Below are 25983 nucleotides of genomic sequence, written 5' to 3' on the forward strand. Positions count from 1 at the left end.
TCCTTCCCAATCAAAATTTTTTTAAGGTGGAAGTTAATGACGAGCAATTGCAACTGGAGTTGGATAAGAGAACCATATCTGACCAGAAAACCTATGATCAAATCACTAAAACGTGGACCTACAACTTGTTCATTCTCCCAGGCTATTATTTTAGTGGTCATCATTTGGTCAGCGCCATAGCCTCCAAGTTTAATGGCGTGTTTGGGAAAGCTTTTGAGAATGTCAAGAACAAAAGTGTCACCATGGAGTACCACAAAGTAGCTCGTCGCTTCTTGATGAAATTTGAGCGGAGTAAAATCGTGTCCATTTTATTTTGTCCTGAATTGTTCGACATGTTGGGCGGAGACATGGACATGAGAAAGGTCATACTCAATAACAACGAATTACCCATCGTTTACGACAACGAGTCTTTTAGCAAGTTATTTCGTACCCCGGTAGAACTGAACCAAGGACTGAATTTGATCTTTGTGTATTCCGATGTGGTGGAGTACAACGTGGTGGGACACACCTCTGTGCCGTTACTGCGTGTCATTCCTTTCAAAGTGGATTCTGCCACGAACGCTGACGAGGAAGGTGGAAACACCACATCCACCGCGAATTTGTCCATCCTCACTATTTGCCGGTCAGCAAGTCGTATTTGGACACGGTCAACATTACTATAAAAGGAGATTTGGGACAAAATATTCCATTCACCAAAGGAAAAGTCACGGTGAAACTCCATTTTCGAAAACGGTTCTCTCACGACTCGTAAGTAAGTAAGTCATGTATCCAGTGTACCGAGGGGTTGCACGACAGCGAGGACACGGTTTAGGAGACATGTTAAAATCGGCCTTTCGTTCGGTGGCCCCGGTGTTGAAACCGATGGTGACACGCGGATTGCACGCCTTGAAAGATGCGGCACTGACGCAAGGCAAAGAATTTCTCCAAAATGTCATCATCGACAAACAAAACCCTAAAGAAGCCTTCATGAGGGCAGGCAAAAATGTCTTGCTGCAAACGGGTAAAGACATTTTGGGTCGCCGAGACACACCTATAAATGCCCTGCACGCTACCGAGTCAGGCATTCAGCAAGGACAAGGCAGAAAGAGACGACGAAGAAAACACCCTTTCACCAGACTTCAAGCGAGAAAGGCCAAGAAAAGAAGAACCGTTCGAGACTTAGACGTTTTCGATTATTGAAACACAGAAGAAAAAAAATGATGCACCGAGACTCTTGCGCCTGTTCCAAGAAGGAACTGGATCTGTTTGCCATGCCCCCCACCATGATGACCATGCAAGAATCCCAATGGGTGGAATTTCACCCCGTCTCCTTATTGACCGATTCCGCTCCCATCGAGTTTGAAATCAAGGGACAGCCTGAAGATTACATAGATCTGAATAGCAGTTACTTGTACTTGAAAGTCCAAGTTGTAAAAAATGATGATAAAGGAGTAGAAGACGATGATAATATAGCTCCCGTCAACAATTTCATGCATTCCTTGTTCAGCTCAGTGGATTTGTACTTGAATAACAAACTGGTCAGTAGCAGCATGGATACATACCCTTACCGTGCCTACCTGGAAAATCTCTTGACGTACGGAATAGATGCCAAGGATACTCATCTCAATGCCAGTGTGCTGTGGGAACCTGACGAAGCGGGCAAGTTCGACAAAATAGATGCAACCAATCCCGGCTTTGAGCAAAGAGAAATCAAAATCTTAGAGAAGAAGAGTTTAGAACTGATGGATCGTTTGCATTTGGACATGTGGTTGCAAGAGAAATATTTGCTGAACGGGGTGAATGTCCGCTTGAGACTGAATCTCAGCAGTACCGCTTTCCATTTGCAGGCTGATCCTGCTAAGGCTCCTAAAAGCAAAATCGAAGAGGCCAAACTCTACGTACGACGCGTGGAAGTGTTACCCAAAGTGGGTAACGACATCAGTCAAACGTTGAGCAGAACGACCGCCAAGTATCCCATACGACGTGTGGAAGTGAAAACGTTCAGCATTCCCGCTCAACATCATTCCATGATCGAAGATCATCTGTTTCAAGGACAGTTACCCAAGCGTTTAATCCTTGGTATGGTCTCGAATTCAGCCTTCAACGGAGCCTTCAAAGAAAATCCTTTCAACTTTCAACACTTCAACGTGAAGAAAATCGAAGTCAGTCGCGATGGCAAGACCTTGTGTACCCGACCTTTCGAACCTGACTTTACCAAGATGAATTACTTGAGATCGTACTTGTCCCTGTACGAAGCCACCGGTCAATTAGGAACCAACACCAGTCACGGCATTACGTACGACGATTACGCAGGAGGCTATGCTTTGTGGGCTTTCGATTTCACTCCAGACCAAGGCAGCGACGAGGGACATTTCCACCCTATAAAATCAGGCCAGATTCGTGTGGAACTTCAGTTTGCAGATAAACTACCAGCGACAGTGAACGTCATCCTGTATGCAGAATTCGATAATACCATAGAAATCAACAGTTTGAGAGAAGTCATTCTAGATTATTAGAAGCTATGGAAGACTGTTATCCCTCTTTGCCTAGTGGAGAAACTTTAAAGATGGAATGTGAGGAGACCGTGGAAAAAGAAGAATCCCAAGACAAAGACGAAGAAGTTGTCATGATGAAGTCAAGATGGCCAGAACAAGAAGCCCATTTAGTCTCCTGTTTTGCCAAACACTTGGTCGACAAAATGACGGAATTGATCAAGAAAAATTGCTATGGATGTCAAAACGATCATCCCAGTCAAATTCAACACGATAAATGCCTGATGTTAAGTCAAGAAGAAAAATTGGACGAGTATCTGGACGAAGCTTGGAGTCTCATCTCGAACAAAGACGTGTTGCACCAGTGGTATAAAGACTTGCGTGAACATTCTTGTCCACCATTAACCACTCAAGAGATCCATCGTATCGAAGCTCTCCTGAATCAGAGTGAAGAAACAGAACGAATAACCGTTTATTCGTCAGACATTTTCAAGCAAAAAGTCAGAATCGAATTGACAACTTATTATTACCTGTGAAGAAAAAAAACACACACACACAAATCAATGGATACCTGGGAACTTTATTACCTTTTGAACCACAGTTCGTATACGGCTTCTTGGAATCCTGTCGTCTGTGCTAAAGATGAACTCCCTCATCGCAAACCTAAAGACCATCAAGCTTACGTGATCAACACGGACGACAGTCATCTCCCAGGAACCCACTGGGTAGCCGTCTACTTTCCTCAAGAAGGATGTGTGGAATATTTCGATTCGTACGGATTGCCCCCTTTGGAAGACGATATCATCGACTTTATGAGAAGAAATGCTCAAACCACCCGATTCAATAACGTGAAATTACAAGGCACAGATTCTTTGGTGTGTGGACAGTACTGTGTGTATTTTCTGCATCATCGCAGCCTGGGCTATTCCTTAGAACATTTAGTGACTCATTTTGATCCTCGTTCTTCTGCTAGAAACGATGTGAAAGTAGATCGATGGTTTTGTGACCATTATGCTTATCTTTTGTTTCAAGCTAGGAAACGTAGTGTCCATCAATGGCCTAATGATTTCCAACAGTGGAAATCACAATTTCATTCACAACGTTGTCAGCCTTGTCCAAAGTAGATTGTCTATTGAGAAAAAATGTTTGTGATTTGAAAAAAAATTGTTTGATGTTATAGTGTTGGATTATTGTTAAACATGTTAGAGTTGTTGTTTAGTGTTAAGTGATTTTTGAATAAAAAATGTTGTGTTTTGAAAAAATGTCTTTGTCTTTTGTTTAGCTAGAAGAATGTTGGATTGATGCTCTTTGATTTCTTACTATCCCTCTCATGACACTCACTAAACGTTGCGGCTCGAAAACCGTGTGGGGATGTTTTCCTTCACGTCCGCGCTTTGACTTTAAGAACCGGGGTTGTTTCAAGTCTAACCATCCATTGTCGACTCATCCTCCTACGAAGATGTGCTCCAAACTAGCTAAGCTCAACGAAGCCTACGTGAATTTGCATAGGGTCAGACACAGTCTGATACCGAAGCCAGAAGAAATAGAGAATGTGAGAATGTTAAAAATCACTGAAGACCTGATAGAAGAGCTCTTCAGAGAAGAAATGAACAAGGAAAAAGAAGAATGGACAGAGAAGTACAGACTTCAGAGACAGCAGCAACAGCAGCAGCAGCAGAAGCAGCAGCAGCAACCTGAAGCTGACAGAGGCTTTGTCGATTGTCGTATCGACACCAAAGAGTTCTTCTCTTTCCGAAGAAGCAGACCTATCGCCAGAAAGTCTATCCTCAGAGGACATCGCATTCTTAGAAACTAAAAAAGAATGCCATAGCAAACAAAAAAACAGCCCTTTTCAGGGCTACCCAATACTCTAGAAAAGAAATAACCATCAATTTGCCAATGTGTGTAGGTAAAGTAGTGTGAAAATAAACACTAACTCTTTTTCAAAAAATGTGAGGGTATGTGTTTGTGTATAGGATTGTGTGTTTGTGTGTTTGTAAGTGATAAAGTAGGTTGGTGTGAATAGTAGATTAAAATTATGTCTTTTTGGTGTTTGAGGTGTATATTTGGGGTTAGATTGGATTGCTTTGCTTATGTGATAGTCTATTGAAGTGATTTATAAAAAATTTTACAATAGTGATGGGTAGCATAAAAAAGTGAGTGTTTCTTTTAGGTCCGCGCGTTGTTGTTTTTTGGTCATGATCTAGGTAAGATCAATTTTATGTTATTAGGGGATGTTTTCCATCACGTCCGCGCTTTCACTATAAATTGAAACTCGCTGGGCAGTCTAGCTACCCTTGTTGATTGATCAACACAGCCAGAAGAATGACTAGCAGAATAGTGAAACTGTTAGAACTCCAAATGCACCTGGAATATGCCAGGCGCATAGTAAACGAACTATCAGCGGAGGCTATAGTAGAAGAAGCAAGAGTAAAGAAGGAAGAGGAGGAGAGAAGAGAGAGGGAAGAAGAGGAAAAGAAAAGAGAAGAGAGGATGTCGTTCAGTATTCCCGAGACAGAGGATTGGGGTGCTGAAGCGAATCATCCTCCCTCTGCGCTCCCCAGAAGAAAGGTGAAAGAAGACTGGGGAAGAAGATGCGTGTGTGGCGCCAGGCCAGGAAGGTGCAACCATTAGATAGGTGCATCAGGAGTTAAAAAAAAAACAGCCCTTTTCAGGGCTACCCAATACTCTAGAAAAGAAATAACTATTAATTTGCCAATGTGTGTAGGTAGAGTAGTGTGAATATAAACACTAACTCTTTTTTAAAAAAATGTGAGGGTATGTGTTTGTGTGATTGTGTGTTTGTAAGAGCTAAGGTATGTTTGTGTGAATAGTAGATTATGGGTTTCTTAGCGTATGTGAAGAGTATAGTTGGGGTTATATTATATGAAATGAAAAAGTAGGGGGATGTTTTCCTTCACGTCCGCGCGTTGTTAGGTCATGATCTAGGTAAGATCAATTTTATGTTTTTAGGGGATGTTTTCCATCACGTACGCGCTTTCAGTATAAAACTAACAGTGTTGGCCATTGGAACCCATTCTACGGAATAAGCAAACAAGAAGATGCCAGCAGCTTCAGCTTTATACAACGATCTTATGGGAAGTTGGTATTGGATGGTGGATGGATTGAGTGTAGTAGAAAGGGTTGAACAGGAATGGAGGTATGCAGTGACAAAAGACTTCGTCTCAAGACAAGTAACCAGCCTCCACTTATCCGTAAATATTGTAAAAGAAATGATAGAGGATGAGGAGAAGAGAATCAGAGGTTTAATTAACCCACCGTATGTCAAAGTGGGTAAGTTAAAAGAAGCGATAGATCATGTGACGAGTGCAAGGTTCTTTCTAGAAGACATTGTAGAATGGACAGATTGGTGTTTTGCGAAGTGGGGGTTAGAAAAACTTAAGAAAGCTGAAGAACTAATGAGGAATGTGCTGACCAAAGAGGTCAAGAAGATCAAAGAAAAGTGGTCCAATGAAAGAAAAGAAGAAGAAAATAGAAAAAAAGGGATGAATTCGATAAACTGAACACAAACTGGATGAAAATCCAAGAGAAGTTCCGGGCCATGGGCCATCCGGACTGGCTGCCGGAAACAGAAAAGAAAAAGAAGAAAGGAATGATGGACAAAATAAGAGGATGGTGGAAGAAGTTAAGAAGTTAAGAAGTTAAAAGAAGAAGAAGAAAAACCCAAAGGCCCTTTTCAGGGCCAGCCATATTTCTCGAAAAGAGATAGCCTTTCCATTGCCTACCCCTTTTTTAAAAAAAAATTAAAAAAAAAAATCCCATGTTTAAATTCCTTTGACGCTATACAGTTCCAATTCCCATGTTCAATTCCTCTTGAGGCTATATCGTCCCACGATTTTTTCTCTATGTTAAATTCCCATTGAGGCTATATGTTCCCACGATTTTTCTCCATGTTAAATTTCCATTGAGGCTATATGTTCCCAAGGGTGTTTTTAATGCTAATTCCCATTGAGGCTATACTATCCCTATTCACTACTTACGTGCGACCATTGCAAATCATCAAAAAGAAGAAAAGGAAGCGCGGTCTTTTGCACGTTGTAGTATTCTGCTGATAGTCGACCAGACCAGTCAATGGGTAATGGTGGATACGTTTTTGTTCATCACATAAAAAAGAACCAAAGTTTAAAAGAGCAATTAGTGTATTATGTCAGTCCAGTCATCAGTATGGGATTCCGCCATTTTGGACAAGGGCAGAAAGAGCCACCGGATCCTTTGGAAGGAAACCTGGCTGAAGTTAATTGGTCTGTGAATATGTTGCAATGAAGAACGACAAGGTAACTTTACAATTAGACGGGAGGCGCTGTACAGGGCAGCCACAGCAAAAACAAAAGCAACAACAAAAAAAAAAAAAAAAAAACGGGACGCACGCAGTTAGCCAGTATGAAGCAGTAAACACAAAGCTGAAAGAAACCAGCCAAGTAGCAGGGCAGCTATCCAGCTGGAAGATTCATCGGCTCAAAGAGAACAAATCAACAGCAAGCTTTTCAAGAGGACGAGCTATAGTTTAGACTGCCAATATTTTCTGAATGGATCGGGTTAGGCTTTGACTTTTAAAACCCCTTTTGATAATTCCTATTATATTAATCTAATTTGGTCCTTTATTACAGCCGTCAAACATTATGCCCTAAGTTATGATAACTAATGTGATATACAAAGTATGAGTTACTTTAACTCAACTGATTCGGTTTATTTTTAGAAACTAAAGTACACTTTGTACACCAAATTCAAACCTGAATGAATCAACAACTCAATATTGTTTAAAACTTTAATTGATTAGAATAATTGCACAGATGGCTAACACATTATTGGGTAAAGGAATACGCCATTAATATAACTTGGCTAGTTTTGATTAGACATTGGTATACTTGGTATTTCATTTTGAAGTTTTGAGGGCACTGTTGCCTCCTGAAGAGTCCGTTTCATCTTTTCCCTGGCCTGAACATACCAAGAAGAGTGTGTGGGCCTATTCCCAGTTTGCCTTTATCAGGTGCCCCGCTGAGCATTTATGCACAGAACCGGGGTTATGTCACAAGAGCTGTGTTCTATCATGCTCAATGTCTCACACTGCTGTGGTGGCTGTTAAGAATAATGAATATGTTTTGGGTCTATTCCCACTCAGTACAGTCCACAAACAGGTCGATTGGGTCTTAATTGCCTCACGGCTTGTATTAATGAAAAAGTGCAGTTTGTGCATAAATGCGTGTGACGGTGGCACTTTGTCCCCTCTCACGACTAATTAAGAAGCCTGACAATGCAGGCCTAAACAAGTCGCACATGCCAATTTGGCGCATGCTACTATAATCCAACTAACTAAGTCATGCTACGAGTTGTAAACGTACCAACTACAACAAAATGAGCAGAATCGCAAAACTGTTAAAGCTCCATATGCACTGGAATATTCCCGTCACCTCGTGGATGAGCTGGCCATAGAGACGATCCAGGAAAGTGCAAAGATTGAAGAAGATGAAGATAAAAAGAAGAAAGAAGAGGAAAAGGAAATGAAAAGTACCGGTACAATTTTGCCTCACCTCTTCCTAAGACAAACATGTGAGGTGAAACCGGCAGTAAGGACACCATCACCAATACTATCACAGCTTCAGCCACAACCACCGAGAGTCGCTGTCATCCAGATTGAAAACTGGGTGGAGGAATTGGAGACAGTGGCGAGAATGGGAACAACAGAGATCACAACATCTGTGGGTCTGGAATAGTTGGAGGAGAGAACAAGCCACCCATTTCTTGTCTGCGCTCCCAACCAAAGGCCCTTTTCAGGGACACTCCTTTGTCTAGAAAAGATTTCTATGCTATTGCCAAAAAAATATTTTTTTTTGTCTTTCTGTTTTATAAGTGTTTGTTTCTTTATGTCTGTCTATGTCTATATTGTATTTGTCCCTATACAAACCTTGACTCTATATAGACTCTATGCATTTTCATTTGACCCTAGACAGGCCCTATCCATTTAGACCCCAGAGTGCTGGGTCACTTTTTAACATAGTCTACGTGATCCAATAAATTTTGACCCCATGTGCCGGGCCACCTTTAGAACATATAAGTCCCATAGAACCGCTAGTACCTCCTCCTTTAACTATTGGAATATCATTCCGCAAGACGTGGTAAAATGTCACACTCACATCCTGACACCAGGCCGACCAGTCCTAACACAAAACACTTAATGCTGAGCGTCAATTTCGAAATTGGTTTCATATTCAAATTTCGTTATCTATACTGCAGGTATGTCCACATTCCTTGTAGTCACCCGACCTACCCACTCATAATAAAGTTACGTAATAAACTTCTGTGTTTTATGGAACACGATATGAGAGAGAGAGAGAGAGAGAGAGATTGGTGTCTAACATCGTGTCATCATATAAAATATTACATATGTGTACATGAAAGTGGAGTAAAGTGTGAACTGTCCTTTCACTGATCATGAATTGGTCTTACAGCAGAAAACGCTTTTTTTTTCTTCGTTTTTTTTCTCCCAAAAAAAGTTAACATCCTTACCATATTCAGGGCAAACCTATGCTTGATTTTCACGTATCAGATGGTCCTGTAATTAAATATTCTGAAAAATGACGAATTATTGTAGACGTGTAGCTGCTAAAAAATGTGTTGTTTTTTTTCTTGTTCATCTCAGTTTATCGTAGAGTACTGGAATCTATTGTATAACATATGCTAATAAATTATGAAAATTAGTTTTTCGAGTTTTTTCTTTAGTGAAAGAAAGAAAAGCCTGCACACTGATGATAAATGGTGTGCATCATCTTGTGAGAATAAATTGTACAGTAATATTAATACAGTAATAAATTGTACAGTAATATTTATACAGTAATAAATTGTACACTAATATTAATACAGTAATAAATTGTACAGTAATATTGACTGACAATGCTATATAATAATTTGTTCAAAATGTTTGCTGCACTGTCCAGCAAACATAGTTTGAGACAAAAGCAAACATATTGATACTGAAGTTATCCGTGACAACACAAACAAAAAATTAAAATATCATTAAGAAGTATTTACAGTAGGCATTAATACCACAAAACTATGTTAAAAATGTATATTATGATATGGATATGGTTTAGAATGACATCTACACAATTCTGGCTATTTGATGTCATGTGGGTTGGGTAGTAGCTAGACGTTAGCATATAACACTTGTGTGTATCCACTGTAGAAAAGTGGAATGAATTGTAAAGTTTTTAAAATATCCAAAGTCCAGATCATTCATTTGTGCATGTACAAAATAAAAACAAGTTTGTTTAGAAGGTCACATGAAATATAATGCAAACAGATCTGACAATTGTCTGCAATACTTTGGCTATATGGTATGTTACTAAAAAAATTTCCCTGGTCTGATTCATGGACGTACTGAAGACCAAATGGAAAGAACCAAATCAATAGAATCGTTTACAGGTAACAAAGGCATAGGAAATACAAATAAAGAACATTTTATTACAAAGGACGAGAACTGCAGAAGTCTTCAGAAAAACAAACCCTTTATAATTCAAAACTAAACATGTATTCATATAATACACAAGTAAAGACTGCATCATTTCTAAATGAATGTATGTGAACAAAAAAAAAAAATACAAAAAAAAATCCTCAAATTCCATGGTCAGAACATTGCAGATAAGCAATAATGTACTAATTTGGAACAGTTACAAATATCAAAGGTCACACTAATTGAATTTATATAAAAATAGTTACATCTCGTATGCTAAAAATTGATTCATTTGATAAGAATGGGTTCCGCTATTAGTGGTACTGACAAGAGATACAATATAGTCGATGTTCAACCTTAAGTAGGTAAGAATAGATCAGGTATGTGTGTCCTTAACGCAAGCGACACAAAACTACTTCGTATTTGTCAGTGCTGGTTCTATTTCTGAACCATGCCAAACTCCTATGTTTCGTGTCAATCAGATTTTTTAAAACCAAAATTGTCATCAAAATGCATATAAATTTGAACAAAAGATATGGATGATTGCGCATCAAGCATAAGTTTAGTTCAAGCTCTCTCACCTCATTAACAATACTCAGCCAGGCTATTATAATATCGCTAATATTGAAAGCACAATGTTGCAAATATTGAAATATATTAATTAGGTAATAAAATAATAAATTGTAAAATAAAATACTTTAATAATTTCAGACAGTAAGTAATTAGAGTTCACATAATACTGTATACATATAGCTTATCCTGGAGTTTTGATTTCGTATATCTTGTCAAGTACGCACAAGATGCCAAATAATACATTTTATTCAGACACTAATGCCAGAAGTAAAGGAAAGCAAATTTGCTGAACAAGAGACTAAAAGTGACTAAAGGTGAGTATCCATACCTGTACTTAAATACATCTCATCAACAGGACACAGGAATAATCCAAGCAACTTAGTACAACAGATACAATCTGAAGAACTAGTATTACACAGGAAAAAAAATGTTGTTAAAGATGGTGCATTTGTTTATGAGATATACAAAAATATGAGGTACCAAACAGTGAAGTACAAGTTAAACAAACAATATTCTTAAAACGCTGGGTTTCAATATTTTGTTCATGTAAACAGCACTCCCTCCGATATTCCAGAATTGTAAATACATCTATTGTGTGCCGTGTAACACTGAATGTAGAACTCCAATATAACACACAGGGGCTTGTACTGTTAAAATTAACCTGTCATGTACTATATAATAACTACAAGGGAGGGCACTTCTCTCCTTTCTTGTGCGCCCCATTTAAGAATAAATGCTGTTATTTCAAGCCACACTACCTTCTCATTGGCCAACTGAAAATAAGTTATAAATAAATGCAGGACGTCATTTTCTTTTAATCAATGAAAGGACAGTATTCCATTCAGTGCTTTGTTCTCGTATATAAGCGGGCCCGATCAGGTACATGTCGAGTGGTACCGTGGGAAAATGATTTGGCATTCCTTAAAGTTATGATAGTAAGTCAGACTTTTGATAGGGATACACAGTCAAATACCTGAGCAAAACATTGGTACCAAATCTATTATGCTACACGAAATGTGAAATGACATGTTGTGCTCATTGGAGCATAATAACCATTCACACATGAATATCTTTTATAAAACATAACTTAATTCATTAGAACTTTGTTATTATCAGTCAGAATTTGCATCATTTGTCGACCATCAACAGAAAAGGACTTCTTTATATACTTACGATTTGTTTAAGTTTGGGGGAGGTAACCAAAACCAAAACCCATCCGTTTTACCTAAAATATTGCACGTATGAATAGGAGTGGTCTTCTCATTTCTGTCAATTCATCAGTTCTGAGCCAGAGTCATAAATGTTGTAGAAATGTATTGTCAGGTCACAGTTTTGAGCCTTCAAATAGTCTAAAGGTTATCTGATTAAGAGATTCTAAGCTTTAAATTCAAATATTGAAATGATCCACTAGATTCTCCAGTGTTTGTCTACAAAATTTCAGACTCAAAGAAATCTGTTAATTAGAAATAATAAATATTGATAACACAGATGGAAAATCCGATTTCCAAGATTACGTATATATAACAATAGATAATCCAGCTAATTTCGTAACTCTGTAATTACTAAGTCCAAAACTTATGATCTGCATTTAAGGTTGTAATTTGCCCGGTACTTTTTGATTGATGATGATTTTAAACTCTTATGATGAACCATTTACATCTGTAATAAAAGAAAAGACTTCAAAACCTTCACATTTTCACAAAGTTCTTAAGAAAACCTTTTATGTTCTTCTTGAAATTGTAACAAAGAAAAACAACAAAAAAGTGCAGTGTGAAACTATTAAACTATTTTTTTCCTTTATTGATTTCTAGTACTTTGGACAATATATGGAGGACATTAAGTATGATTATAATATTAAAAGACAATGTCAATGTCAATCAGAAAATCTTAAGAATAATACACAACATGTATCAGTGTCAATGTCAATCAGAAAATCTTAAGAATAATACACAACATGTATCAGTGTCAATGTCAATCAGAAAATCTTAAGAATAATACACAACATGTATCAGTGTCAATGTCAATCAGAAAATCTTAAGAATAATACACAACATGTATCAGTGTCAATGTCAATCAGAAAATCTTAAGAATAATACACAACATGTATCAGTGTCAATGTCAATCAGAAAATCTTGAGAATAATACACGACATGTATCAGTGTCAATGTCAATCAGAAAATCTTAAGAATAATACACAACATGTATCAGTGTCAATGTCAATCAGAAAATCTTGAGAATAATACACGACATGTATCAGTGTCAATGTCAATCAGAAAATCTTAAGAATAATACACAACATGTATCAGTGTCAATGTCAATCAGAAAATCTTGAGAATAATACACAACATGTATCAGTGTCAATGTCAATCAGAAAATCTTAAGAATAATACACGACATGTATCAGTGTCAATGTCAATCAGAAAATCTTGAGAATAATACACGACATGTATCAGTGTCAATGTCAATCAGAAAATCTTAAGAATAATACACGACATGTATCAGTGTCAATGTCAATCAGAAAATCTTGAGAATAATACACGACATGTATCAGTGTCAATGTCAATCAGAAAATCTTAAGAATAATACACGACATGTATCAGTGTCAATGTCAATCAGAAAATCTTGAGAATAATACACAACATGTATCAGTGTCAATGTCAATCAGAAAATCTTAAGAATAATACACAACATGTATCAGTGTCAATGTCAATCAGAAAATCTTAAGAATAATACACAACATGTATCAGTGTCAATGTCAATCAGAAAATCTTGAGAATAATACACGACATGTATCAGTGTCAATGTCAATCAGAAAATCTTGAGAATAATACACAACATGTATCAGTGTCAATGTCAATCAGAAAATCTTAAGAATAATACACAACATGTATCAGTGTCAATGTCAATCAGAAAATCTTAAGAATAATACACAACATGTATCAGTGTCAATGTCAATCAGAAAATCTTGAGAATAATACACGACATGTATCAGTGTCAATGTCAATCAGAAAATCTTAAGAATAATACACAACATGTATCAGTGTCAATGTCAATCAGAAAATCTTGAGAATAATACACGACATGTATCAGTGTCAATGTCAATCAGAAAATCTTAAGAATAATACACAACATGTATCAGTGTCAATGTCAATCAGAAAATCTTGAGAATAATACACGACATGTATCAGTGTCAATGTCAATCAGAAAATCTTAAGAATAATACACAACATGTATCAGTGTCAATGTCAATCAGAAAATCTTGAGAATAATACACAACATGTATCAGTGTCAATGTCAATCAGAAAATCTTGAGAATAATACACGACATGTATCAGTGTCAATGTCAATCAGAAAATCTTAAGAATAATACACAACATGTATCAGTGTCAATGTCAATCAGAAAATCTTGAGAATAATACACGACGTATCAGTGTCAATGTCAATCAGAAAATCTTAAGAATAATACACAACATGTATCAGTGTCAATGTCAATCAGAAAATCTTAAGAATAATACACAACATGTATCAGTGTCAATGTCAATCAGAAAATCTTGAGAATAATACACAATATGTATCAGTGGCATAGCTGGGATATATAATATATAGGCTTCTACGTAAAGCTTACTAATGGGCCCTTGCCTAATCTATAGTGTAAGATAAATAACTTGTGGGCCCTATGCTTTGTATACTCTTGCTATACGGTTGTTACGCCCCGTCTATATATTATAAAATTTAATCTTGTAAATTAAATCTCATGCCACTTTTGTGAGGGAGCAATCTGCATTTCCTTTTACGGTGGTAGGTCTGAGACAAGGTGAAATTTTCATTTTATTTTTGAGCAGATGTTATAATCCTTCTGATAATATTTTTTTGAAGAAAGGTCACATGTAAAATTTAAGAATTAAACTTATGATATTTTACACCTTAATCCCATTCATACAGGAGATGAATGAAACTAAGCGCAACTTCTTGTTCACGTGATCTTACTTTGATTCCCCCTGCAATTGTAATAGTTCATTTCAATATTAATTTTCTTGATCAGTCAAATGCTAAATTGCCATTGTGAGATTACTGAAACTAAGTGCGACTTCTTCAGTCTAATGCCTAACTGCCATTTTAAAAGTCTATAGCAATCACTAGATTTATCGTATGGAATTTTCTTTTACGACAATCAATGTGCAGATCACTAAAAAAACATGAATGAATAAACTTTATTATAACTACATTATGATTAAATTTTAAATCTAAAATTAGAATTTAAATTTATATCAGTAAATGCGTTTACATGACCCGTGTGAGTTTTACTATAAAACTCAAGTATCTGTCATCACATGCACTCTGGAAACACCACCCTGCCTGAACATCTGAATAAAGCATTCATAAACAGTACATCATCCTGTTGCTCCAAAGTACAACGTTCTCCAAACACGTCTTTGGCATAATGTTCCAGCACTCGACATCACTATAAACTGCCACAATGCAGACATCATAGCAATATGAATAAAAAACTGATAAAGCTACATTAAAAATCCAAGTCACACACTAATCTACCAGAACATCTGAATAAAGCATTCATAAACAGTACATCATCCTGTGGCTCCAAAGTACAACGTTCTCCAAACACGTCTTTGGCATGATGTCCCAGCACTCAACATCACTATAAACTGCCACAATGCAGACATCGTAGCAATATGAATAAAAAACTGATAAAGCTCCAAGTCACACACTAATCTGAATAAAGCATTAATCTAAATATAGTACACCATCGTGTGGCTCCAAAGCGCTACTTTCTCCAAACATTTTATCATAAACTTCATGTTAATGTCCACCTTGTTTTCTGCATATCAACTTTTTATCATACACATATCCTGAATGCATCTTCCTCTTCAAAGCAGTATTTTTCCAAACATACCAAACACCAACTGCACATTTGATTAACCTATTTACAGCATATATCTTAAGACGAATCTAAAAAGCACTACTGAACCTAAACATTTTATTATAAATCTCACATCTAAATTTACGTTTACGTATCCCCAGTATGTATCCTCAACTGGCAACTTCAAATGACTCCTTTCTTTAAACATTTTATTGCAAGTTTTAAAAAAATAAGTACTTTGTCAAAACATTTTATCACAAAGTTCACATTTGAATGGTTTATCACCAGTATGTATTCTCATGTGATCCTTCAAATGGCTACTTTGTCTAAACATTTTTTCACAAAGTTCACATCTGAATTCTTTATCTCAAGTATGTATCGTCATGTGCTTCTTCAAACCACTACTATGTCCAAACATTTTGTCACAAACCTTACATTTTAATAGCAGATCTCCAGTATGAATCCTCATGTGTCTTTTCAAATTACTACTATATCGAAACATTTTATCACAAACTTCACACCTGAATGTTTTATCTTGATGTATCATCATGTGTATCTTCAAATGACTACTTTGTCCAAACATTTTGTCACACACTTCACATTTGAATGGTTTATCTCCTATATGACTTCTCATGTGACTCTTTAAATGACAACTTTGTCTAAACATTTTATCACAAAGTTCACATCTGAATGCTTTATCTCCAGTATGTATCATCATGTGATTCTTTAAATGACTACTATATCCAAACATTTTATCACAGAGTTCACATCTGAATGCTTTATCTCCAGTATGTATCGTCATGTGTCTCTTCAAATAACTACTTTGTCCAAACATTTTGTCACAGACTTCGCATTTGAATGGCTTGTCTTCTTTATGACTGATGATCATGTGTCTCCTTAAAAGACTACTTTCTTTAAACGTTATATCACAAACTTCACATCTGAATGTTTTATCTCCTGAATGTATCATCATGTGATTCTTTAAACTTCTACTATGTCCAAACATTTTATCACACACTTCACATTTGAATGGCAGATCTCCAGTATGAATCCTCAGGTGACTTTTCAAATTACTATTAAATCGAAACATTTTATCACAAACTTCACATCTGAATGCTTTATCTCTGGTATGTATCATCATGTGTATCTTCAAATGACTACTTTGTCTAAACATTTTATCACACACTTCACATTTGAATGGCTTATCTCCATTATGACTTCTCATGTGACACTTTAAATGACTACTTTGTCCAAACAATTTATCACAAAGTTCACATTTGAATGCTTTATCTCCAGTATGTATTGTCATGTGTTTCTTCAAACTACTACTATATCCAAACATTTTATCACAAAGTTCACATCTGAATGATTTCTCTCCAGTATGAATCCTCATATGTATCTTCAAATGACTACTTTGTCTAAACTTTCTGTCACAAAGTTCACATTTGAATGCTTTATCTCCCGTATGTATCCTCGTGTGATCCTTCAAACTACTACTATATCTAAACATTTTATCACAAACATCACATCTGAATGATTTCTCTCCAGTATGTATCCTACTATGTCTCTTCAAATGACTACTTTGTTGAAATGTTATATCACAAACTTCACATCTTAATGCTTTATCTCTTGTATGTATCCTCTTGTGGACCTTCAAATTACTACTAGATCCAAACATTTTATCACAAACTTTGCATTTAAATGGTTTATCTCCATTATGTATTCTCATGTGACTCTTCAAACTACTACTATATGCAAACTTTTTATCACAAACTTTACATATGAATGGTTTTTCTCCGGTATGTATCCTGATGTGACGCTTCAAAATAAAACTTTGTCGAAACCTTTTGTCACATACTTCACATCTGAATGGTTTATCTCCAGCATGCATCCTCATGTGACTCTTCAAATTACTACTATATGCAAATTTTTTATCACAAAATTTACATATGAATGGTTTTTCTCCAGTATGTATCCTGATGTGACGCTTCAAAATAAAACTTTGGCGAAACCTTTTGTCACAAAATTCACATTTGAAAGGTTTATTTCCAGTATGTATCCTCATGTGGCCGTTCAAATGACTACTTTGTCTAAACATTTTATCACACACTTCACATTTGAATGGTTTATCTCCATTATGACTTCTCATGTGACTCTTTAAATGACTACTTTGTCTAAACATTTTATCACACACTTCACATTTGAATGGCTTATCTCCATTATGACTTCTCATATGACACTTTAAATGACTATTTTGTCTAAACATTTTACCACAAACTTCACATCTGAATTCTTTCTCTCCTGTATGTATCATCATGTGCCTCTTCAAATTACAACTGAACTGAAACACTGATTCACAAACTTCACACCTGAATGGTTTATCTCCAGTATGTATCATCATGTGATTCTTCAAAGTACTACTATATCCAAACATTTTTTCACAAATTTTACATTTGAATGCTTTATCTCCAGTATGTATCCTCTTGTGGACCATCAAATTACTACTAGATCCAAACATTTTATCACAAACTTCACATTTGAATGGTTTTTCTCCAGTATGTATCCTCATGTGACTCTTCAAATTACTACTATATGAAAACATTTTATCACAAACATCACATATAAATGGTTTATCTCCAGGATTTACCCCCATATGACTGTTCAAAGGACTACTTGCTCCAAACATTTTGTCACTATAAGGACTACCAGTACTTGCTCCAAACATTTTGTCACTATTTTCACCATTACATCTGAAGAACTCCTAGATTTGAGACTGCCCTATAAAAAAAAGCCCAATATTGGCATAGTACGCCCTATGCTACCTATGATACACGTGTACAATTAAATGGAAAAAACATTTAAGAAATGAATAACCGAATAATTTCGGTTGCTGTTGACACAATCAGTAAAATTCCTCTTTTGTCCAATTGTAGAATAAGATGGGTAGAGTTTTCTCCCTTGATGTTAATGACTGTAGGACGCACGGTACTAGTTGTAAGGAAAAATGGGAACCTGCGTGGAAATCGGTGAACATAAAATAGAGTATATATGGGTTAGGCTGATCAGGATTGGTTAATAATGTAAGTTATATTGTAGCAAAAATAATCATTTGAGAGCTTATCCTAGTCGTAAGTGGAAAGAAATAGAGACATTGTTTTATTGATGGAATTTCAGTCCTTTAACAGTGTTGAGTTTGGAACACTTATTACTAAAATCAGCACCTGACTCTTTGGTGCGGAATTGAATGCACGTTTCAAACACACGCAGGTCCAGAAAATGCCGCGGCTCCTATCCTTTCCTCTGCACAGAAGCTGACATCCAGGTTTCATCTATACTGATAAATAGGCCTATAGGTTTGATCATGAGCACTCAAAATTTTTAAGTTACTGAATTTTTAATAACTTGTTGTTTGCATAAGTTTACTATGGGAACTGAATTAGTACCGTGAGTCCTATAGAAAGAAATCTACCGGCATTGACACGGGCTAGATGAGGATAGTTAGAAATGTAAGAAAATAAAAAGTCCCCCCCCCCCTTGGAAAAATCTGATATACATAGTACAGAAATGTCTTTCTTTAACACGAAGTACTCTCTCTCTCTCTCCGACCAGTCGTCTCAGTCAACGTGTCCACGCGCTCAGAACTACTTTAAAAACATGAAATCCTTGTTTTCTTCTGCTGTGCCTGACCTAGTTGTTCTGATGTCAAACAACAACAACAAATATATGACAAGAACATAATAATTTAAGGTAAATCCATAATAGAAAACACACCACACAATAACATTTCTAGAGAGACAAAGTTACACAAGCATACGATGTCGAGGTTTTTAGTATTATGCTATTTCGTTCCACACAGCATGATGAATTGACCTTATGCCAGAAGGTAGATCGCTCCGCCTACCGAACACGTGACTTGACAACCTCTTAACCTCTGACAAACATTCTGTGAAAATGGCGGGCGTGATAACATTAAAAGATATACCAGACGATATTGGTCAGCAATATTTGCCATATTAAACAGCACTGAGACAGAGACAAAAAGCGAAAGCATTTATCCATCGCTTGCGCTTCTCTAAGTTACGTCGGTATGCGGAGAACTCACCCCCACTTATCTGGAGAAGTCGCCCCAATTGGTTGGAGAAGTCATCCCAAAACTTGTCACCCAAATAACCTTTTTATAACAGAATTAAGTCATCTTTTACGTGATTCATATTTATATTTTTATATACACGCGATCACAAGAGATATTAACTAAATTAAAGCAATATCATAGTAATATTTATAAGGACTAAATTAGGTCTGTATATAATCTAATGAATGACGACAGTATAGTGATTAAAAAGGATGATAAGTCAAACACTATTATTATTGTGAATCAAGATGATTATGTTAAAGAAGTTTAACGTCAATTAGAAATTTTAAATAAAAAATTTCAACATGCATTAATGAGATCGCTAAAAATAATAAGTCCGTATGTGAGGAATTTGATACTTTCCCTCTTAACATACGTATACCTCAAAAATAATAATTCCGTATATGAGGAATATGCTACTTTCCCTCTTAACATGCGTACACCTCAATTCTACATATTACCCAAAACTCATACAAATCCTGACCATAATTTACTTTTAAATTTTCCAGGACGACCCATTATATTAGGTTGTAATTCATATACTGAAAACCTATCCAAATTTATTGATAGTGTTTTACAACCTTTAATGAAGTAACTTCCTTCATACATTAAAGATACAACTACTTTCATTAAAATGTCGAAGTCTATTTCACATCTATATGATGATTTCAATCCTGGTATCATTAGATGTAACATCACTATATACCAACATTCCGCATGCAGATGGTATTGAAGCGTGCAAATATTTTCTTGATAACAATCCTAATAATAGCACACTATCTAGCGAAGATATTTGTAATATAATAAAAACTTATCTTGGAAAATCATTATTTTCAATTTAATAATACGAATTACTTACAGATAATGGGTATTAATATGGCTCCTATATACTCTTCCCTTTCATGGGTGAATTAGAAAAGGATTTTTATTCAAAACGAAAAGTTTAATCCATCTCCTTGGTTCAGATTTTTAGATGACATGTTTATGATCTGGAGGCATTCAATTGAAGAACTGAAAAAATTTATTGATCGCCTAAATCATTTTCACCCGACGATTAACAAATATTATTAAAATGCATCTAATGATTTGAAGAGCAGGATAAAAGGAACAGATAACATTTATTTTTCGTTAAGTACAGAAGCGGAGTTGATCAAATGGAAAAGTTGAAAAATTGCAAATTTTATAAATTTAATAAGTTGTTAAGTTGAAGAAAAACAACAATAAATAAAGCCTTAACCATGTGGCGGCATCTCAGAATTACTATATATGATCTTTGGGGCGACTTCTCCAGGCGAAGTGGGGCGACTTCTCCGAACCGTTGCGAAATTTGTAAATATATACAATAGCCGTGTCGATATCGACAGAAACAGCTTGTCGGAGGAAAATGGCGGACGTAAACAGTGCGTGGAGGTGTGTATAATAGCGCTCACTGATTGGTCAATCTAGCAGAATGAATGACAACTGGCGATAGGTCAACTGTATCCTATATTCTTTTTTTTTTTGGAGGGGAACTCTCCGTTTGATCTTTCCAGACCATTTGGAGAAACCCTCCTGCCCTAATATTCTAAATTGTTTGTGTATGATATAGTTTTGATAATAGGTTTGTATTTTATTTGGAAAAAAAAACTGTTTTCCTTTTTTTGTAATTTTTTAAAATATTGTTTTTATTTTAAAATTTTGTTATAATTTCGTTTTATATATATATATATATATATATATATATATATATATATATATATATATATATATATATATGTATTGTTGTTGTTGATCTTTTTGATTTTTATTTTTTAATCCGAATCAATTTTCTCTCCTAGGCATTCGTCATCTTACATAAATAAGTATTCGTCTGCCATTCGGGATACTTCTTCCTCCCTTAGTCTTTTTCTTTTTTCCTTTCTTCTACTTCTATATCTCTCTTTATCTTTATCCATCATTGGTGATTGTGCTGTTGCCGGGGTTTTCAGTTTTATTAATGTTATCTTCTCTTGTTTTTGTTCTTGCTTTTTTGTCCCTTGCTTCTCTTTTTCTTGCTGTTTGTGTACTCTTGGTTGTGGTTTTGGGCCTTGTTCTTCCTGTTCTTGCATTTCTTGCTTCTTTCCCTGTTGTTGTTGTTGGTGTCTCACATCTTTTTGTTGTGGATCAGCGTTGTTTTCCCGTCATAATTGATTGTACTGTTGTGGAACGTTTCGAATTTGTTAATTTTACTTTCTGCTCTTGCATTTCTTGGTGCTGTTGAGGTTGATTTGGTCTTGTTTGTTGTTGTTGTCTCACTTCTTTTGCTTGTTGGTTAGTGCTTTGATTAACTTCTGGTTGCTGGTTTTTCTGACTTTGTTTGTTGTTGTTGTTGCTGCTGTTGCTATTGTCGCTTCATGATTTAGGGGTCTCCAGTGTCTGCTTGTACTGTATGATTTGTTGGACATTTGAAGGCTGTATGCCCTGTATTTCCACGCCTGTTACATTTTTTGTCGTAGATATACCCTCTGTACTATGATTTAGACCATTATAAAGAATGCTTTCTTTATGTCCTTCAATTTTTTTTTTGATTTCTAATATTTGCATCCCACTGTGGATTGTTGTTAAGGGGATAGTTGCCAACCTGGATGAAATCACTTGGATGTTGAGTTTTTTTTCCTTTTCAAATTGTGCTGCTACATCCTCCAGTGGGATTTCAAGTGGAATGTCTGACAGGTATAGTTCTCCAGTTTGTATCTTTACTTTCCTTAATATGGGTGTTTTTTTTTTTTTTTTTTTTTTTTATAACTTTCTCTTTCCCTATGTTCATATCTCCATACGGTAGAAGTGCTTGTTTCCTCCGGGTCTGATTATATATCCTTTATATCCTTTGGGGTTAATTGAGTACACGTTTTTGATGTAATCTGGGTTTTGTACTTTCCATGTAACCATCACTGCTGCTGTTCTCGGTATTCTGTCTCTTGGTATACGAGATATGTCTAGCTCTTGTGTTCCATCTTTGTAAGCGTATTCAATAAAACTTCCCTCACTAATTTCAATTTTCTTGATTTGGAAAAATGTTCTACGTTTTTCAGTTCTCGCCTAGCTGCCGCCATTTTATCTCGTGCTGAGTTCACCTTGTAAGATTTCTTTGTAGTTTTGCATTTTCAATGTTTTGTTTTAAAGTACTGTTTACCGTTCTACATACTCCAATGGTGAGTTGTTAGTCTTTTCCCTGGCTACACATATCCATGTATGAAATCTCAGTTTGCTTTGTACATGCCATTGCCGACGATATAACAAGTGGTTTCAATGATGCAGAGCGCACCCAAAGTACGTCTGCTCTCATCGACGTACAATTTGGACTATATTCAGGCCAAGCTCAGTACATTTTCAGGTCAGCGTCATTAAATGTAGCTAAAGCTACCTAACTAGTTTTAAATACTACGTGTGAAACAAATTATATACTGTTAGCTACATTTTTACGCTGACCTGAAATATGACTGTGCTCCATATAGGATAAAATTCTCAGTATTGTGTAAAATGAACTACTACAGAAAACACAGGTCCATGCACATAGACTATAGACCTATACACTTCATAGCCTCCAAACTCTTTTAACAACTACTGAAAACGTAGTAACAGCCAGACATGCGTTATGTCAAACATGCTTTATTCTAATTTTGTTAAAGATCACCGGCCACACTCCAACATTTTCCTATTTATATCAGATTTGCGTTGCATGATTAAAAATAGTTATACTCGCACAAAAAGAACAAAAACATTATCAAGTGTAAAGAAGAAATAATAATTTAATTACTCGAAATAGAAGATACTACGCTGTTACTTCCCCTTAGTTAAGATTTCCCACCTATAGAGGACGCAACCGGAAATGACGTACATTTATCCCTACAAGACGAAGTACATGCTTCTTGTTGTCGAAAAATAAAACACTATAAACTATGAATAGGGAATATTTAGATGAAACTAATGAAAACTAATTTACTTTTCAGCCTTATATCGGTATGCGTGCACGAAGCATTAGATTTTGTCGCTTTCAAAACTGTTCCATTGTTTCAATTTATTTTCAAACTTCCCGTTAATACAGGTAAAAAGAATCAATGCTGGCTTCCCTGCGTCGGCAGTCTTTATAAAAATAAAAAAAAAGATGAAAGAAATCGGCACAATTAAAGAATCCAAAGAAACCGAACTTGACTTCCTTTTGTCGGCCGACTTCAGAAGAAAAAATTGGCACACTAAAAAGATACCAAAGTCAAGATTCCAGGGTTGGTTTGCATTGTAATAAAATAACCTACGTATTTGATATCCTGTTGGTAAGTTTAAACAATGCGTTTATTGCTCCCAGCTAGTTATGTTATCACCCGGGCTTCTATTTGTTTGCCACATGTGATCATAATTGATGTTTGCAGGGCAAATAGTATACACAATAATAACTTCCTTTAATAATAATTTTGTAACCCATGCTAGCAAAAAGATTATCCTTTGCACTCACACTGAATGTATTTTAAAATAATAATTTTTTTTTATTTGCGAGATACCAATTTATAGTTAACCTGGATACAATACAATCTGGGTCAGTTTGCAATAAGTAACTTATAATGCGTAAATGGCAGGTGCCTTCAAGCAATCATTTTATTTTCAAACAAATGTATGTTTATCAATTTATTTTGTACCGTGAGTGTGTGTGTGTGTTTGGGGGGGGGGGGGGGCACAAATTAAACATAAACTTATTTCCTTTCTAATTTGTACGGAATAATGGAGCAAATATGATTGACGATGTTAACCAGTAATGACAAGCTTTCAATGTACGCGCGAAACACTAAGACAACTTGAAAAATAAAAGCAAACAATAAAATTAACTGGTAAGAGCTTCATTTTGCAGCAACTAAATACTGACAAAATGCTCATCATTATTCTCTCTCTCTCTCTCTCTCTCTCTCTCTCTCTCTCTCTCTCATGTGTAATCTAGTATGTATTGTATGCAGCTGTGTTACAATGCGAAGCCTAAAATTAAGTATATTTGTTATAATATCTCATGCACACTACCCGTAGCAAAATTTACGTATTTTTGTTTTATAAATCATTATTGATAATTTGACCGGAAGACTTAAACTGATAATGTCGTTGTGCAGATGCATACATTTTTTAGCATAAAAATGTATGTAAATATTTTAATTAGAACAAGCAAGATATGTCAGTTTGTGTTTTATCTCATAAATATGTACCTTACGAAGTATGTTTATTTTCTTTCAAAGAATATCAAAATAGTTTGTTTAAATTTATTTGTTCCCCTAAAGCCTATTTTACATAGCATCTACTTTTTTGTTGGAGAAAAAGAACGTAAATACTATTGTTAAGTTTGACCGAATTGTATTTCGAGTTGGGCCGAATTGTCTTTGGGCCAAATTCACTATAATCCGGCATAAATGATCCAACTTTCCCATCTCTCCTCTATTCGATTCCACAGATTAAATACACTTTTTTTCTGGTAAACATGGTTTTTCGGAAAAAGAAAGAACGCTTTTTTCCATCATCACTCTTTTGGTTACATCCGAATGCAACACAGTGCACCATATTTGCTGTACAAAAGCACGATCGTACCCTACATCACAAGGACATTTACGTGGGGAAATTAAGCACTTGAATAGCTAGGTTGAATAGAAGGGATAAATGTACGTCATATCCGGTTTTGGCACGCGGAAACTCCCGATTGTTTACGGAGATTGCCGAATATTGTTTTCATTTTATAAAGCGGAGTTTTAAGTCTAATTAAACATTTTTATGGTGTGCATACATAACCAATGCGTTTTGTTTATAACTATAACAATATCACACGTTTGTACAATATAGGTGGCAGGTGACCTTTAAGCATTTCCATTGCGCCCCAGTTGAATAAAAGATATACCTACAATATTTAATGACAAATAATGCACTTACCAGCCAGAAGGAATATTTCATCCGTCAACACATTAATCCATAAGCAAATTTCACTGTAACACTTGCCATGTTTCCAAGACAGAAAAATAAATTTTCAAAGAATCCGTGAACTTGAAAGTTTAACACATGGTTATCCGCTAGGGTCCGTATTTGGAGGGTCTTTTATACACGGGGGTAATTCTACAATCAATATTAGGGACATCACAAGTATGTCATAGTTTCACCTCCACCAAAGAAAAGGCGAGTTATATACGATAGTGACACAGATCATTAATTATCCGTGAATACCCCAAACATGGACACTCATGCTGCATGTAACTTTTTGTTATAATAATAATAGCCCGTACACTACAAAAGAGGTGTGGGCCCAGTATCGTTTCATTATTTACAATATAGTTTTTTAAATTGGAACTGACGAAAACGAAACATTTTCTTGTAATACATATAAATTATTTATTGTTAATTTCATATAACATCCATATATTAAATGTGATAATACCTCAATACTACGCAACGTTTTATGTTATTTTTTTGGGCTCATGCATAA

At 35.8% G+C, this 25983-nt stretch overlaps 1 protein-coding gene across 1 annotated transcript; it reads right to left on the reverse strand.

Moving 5' to 3' along the window:
• Window positions 1-13949: 13949 nt before the first annotated feature.
• LOC149772870 (uncharacterized) lies at window positions 13950-18307 on the reverse strand. Its single transcript, XM_089947186.1, has one exon. It carries the CDS (start codon window positions 18114-18116, stop codon window positions 15759-15761), a length of 2358 nt encoding a protein of 785 aa, XP_089803312.1. The 5' UTR covers window positions 18117-18307; the 3' UTR covers window positions 13950-15758.
• Window positions 18308-25983: the final 7676 nt, after the last annotated feature.

Source organism: Sinohyriopsis cumingii, unplaced genomic scaffold (genome assembly GCF_028554795.1).
Source record: "Sinohyriopsis cumingii isolate HCF-2022 unplaced genomic scaffold, ASM2855479v2 utg001070l, whole genome shotgun sequence".
In the NCBI taxonomy this organism is placed as follows: Eukaryota; Metazoa; Mollusca; class Bivalvia; order Unionida; family Unionidae; genus Sinohyriopsis; species Sinohyriopsis cumingii.

What these genes read in the sequence shown, in the direction of transcription:
- LOC149772870 (XM_089947186.1), bottom strand. Translation starts at nt 18,116, where the DNA reads ATGTTTGGAGCAAGTACTGGTAGTCCTTATAGTGACAAAATGTTTGGA.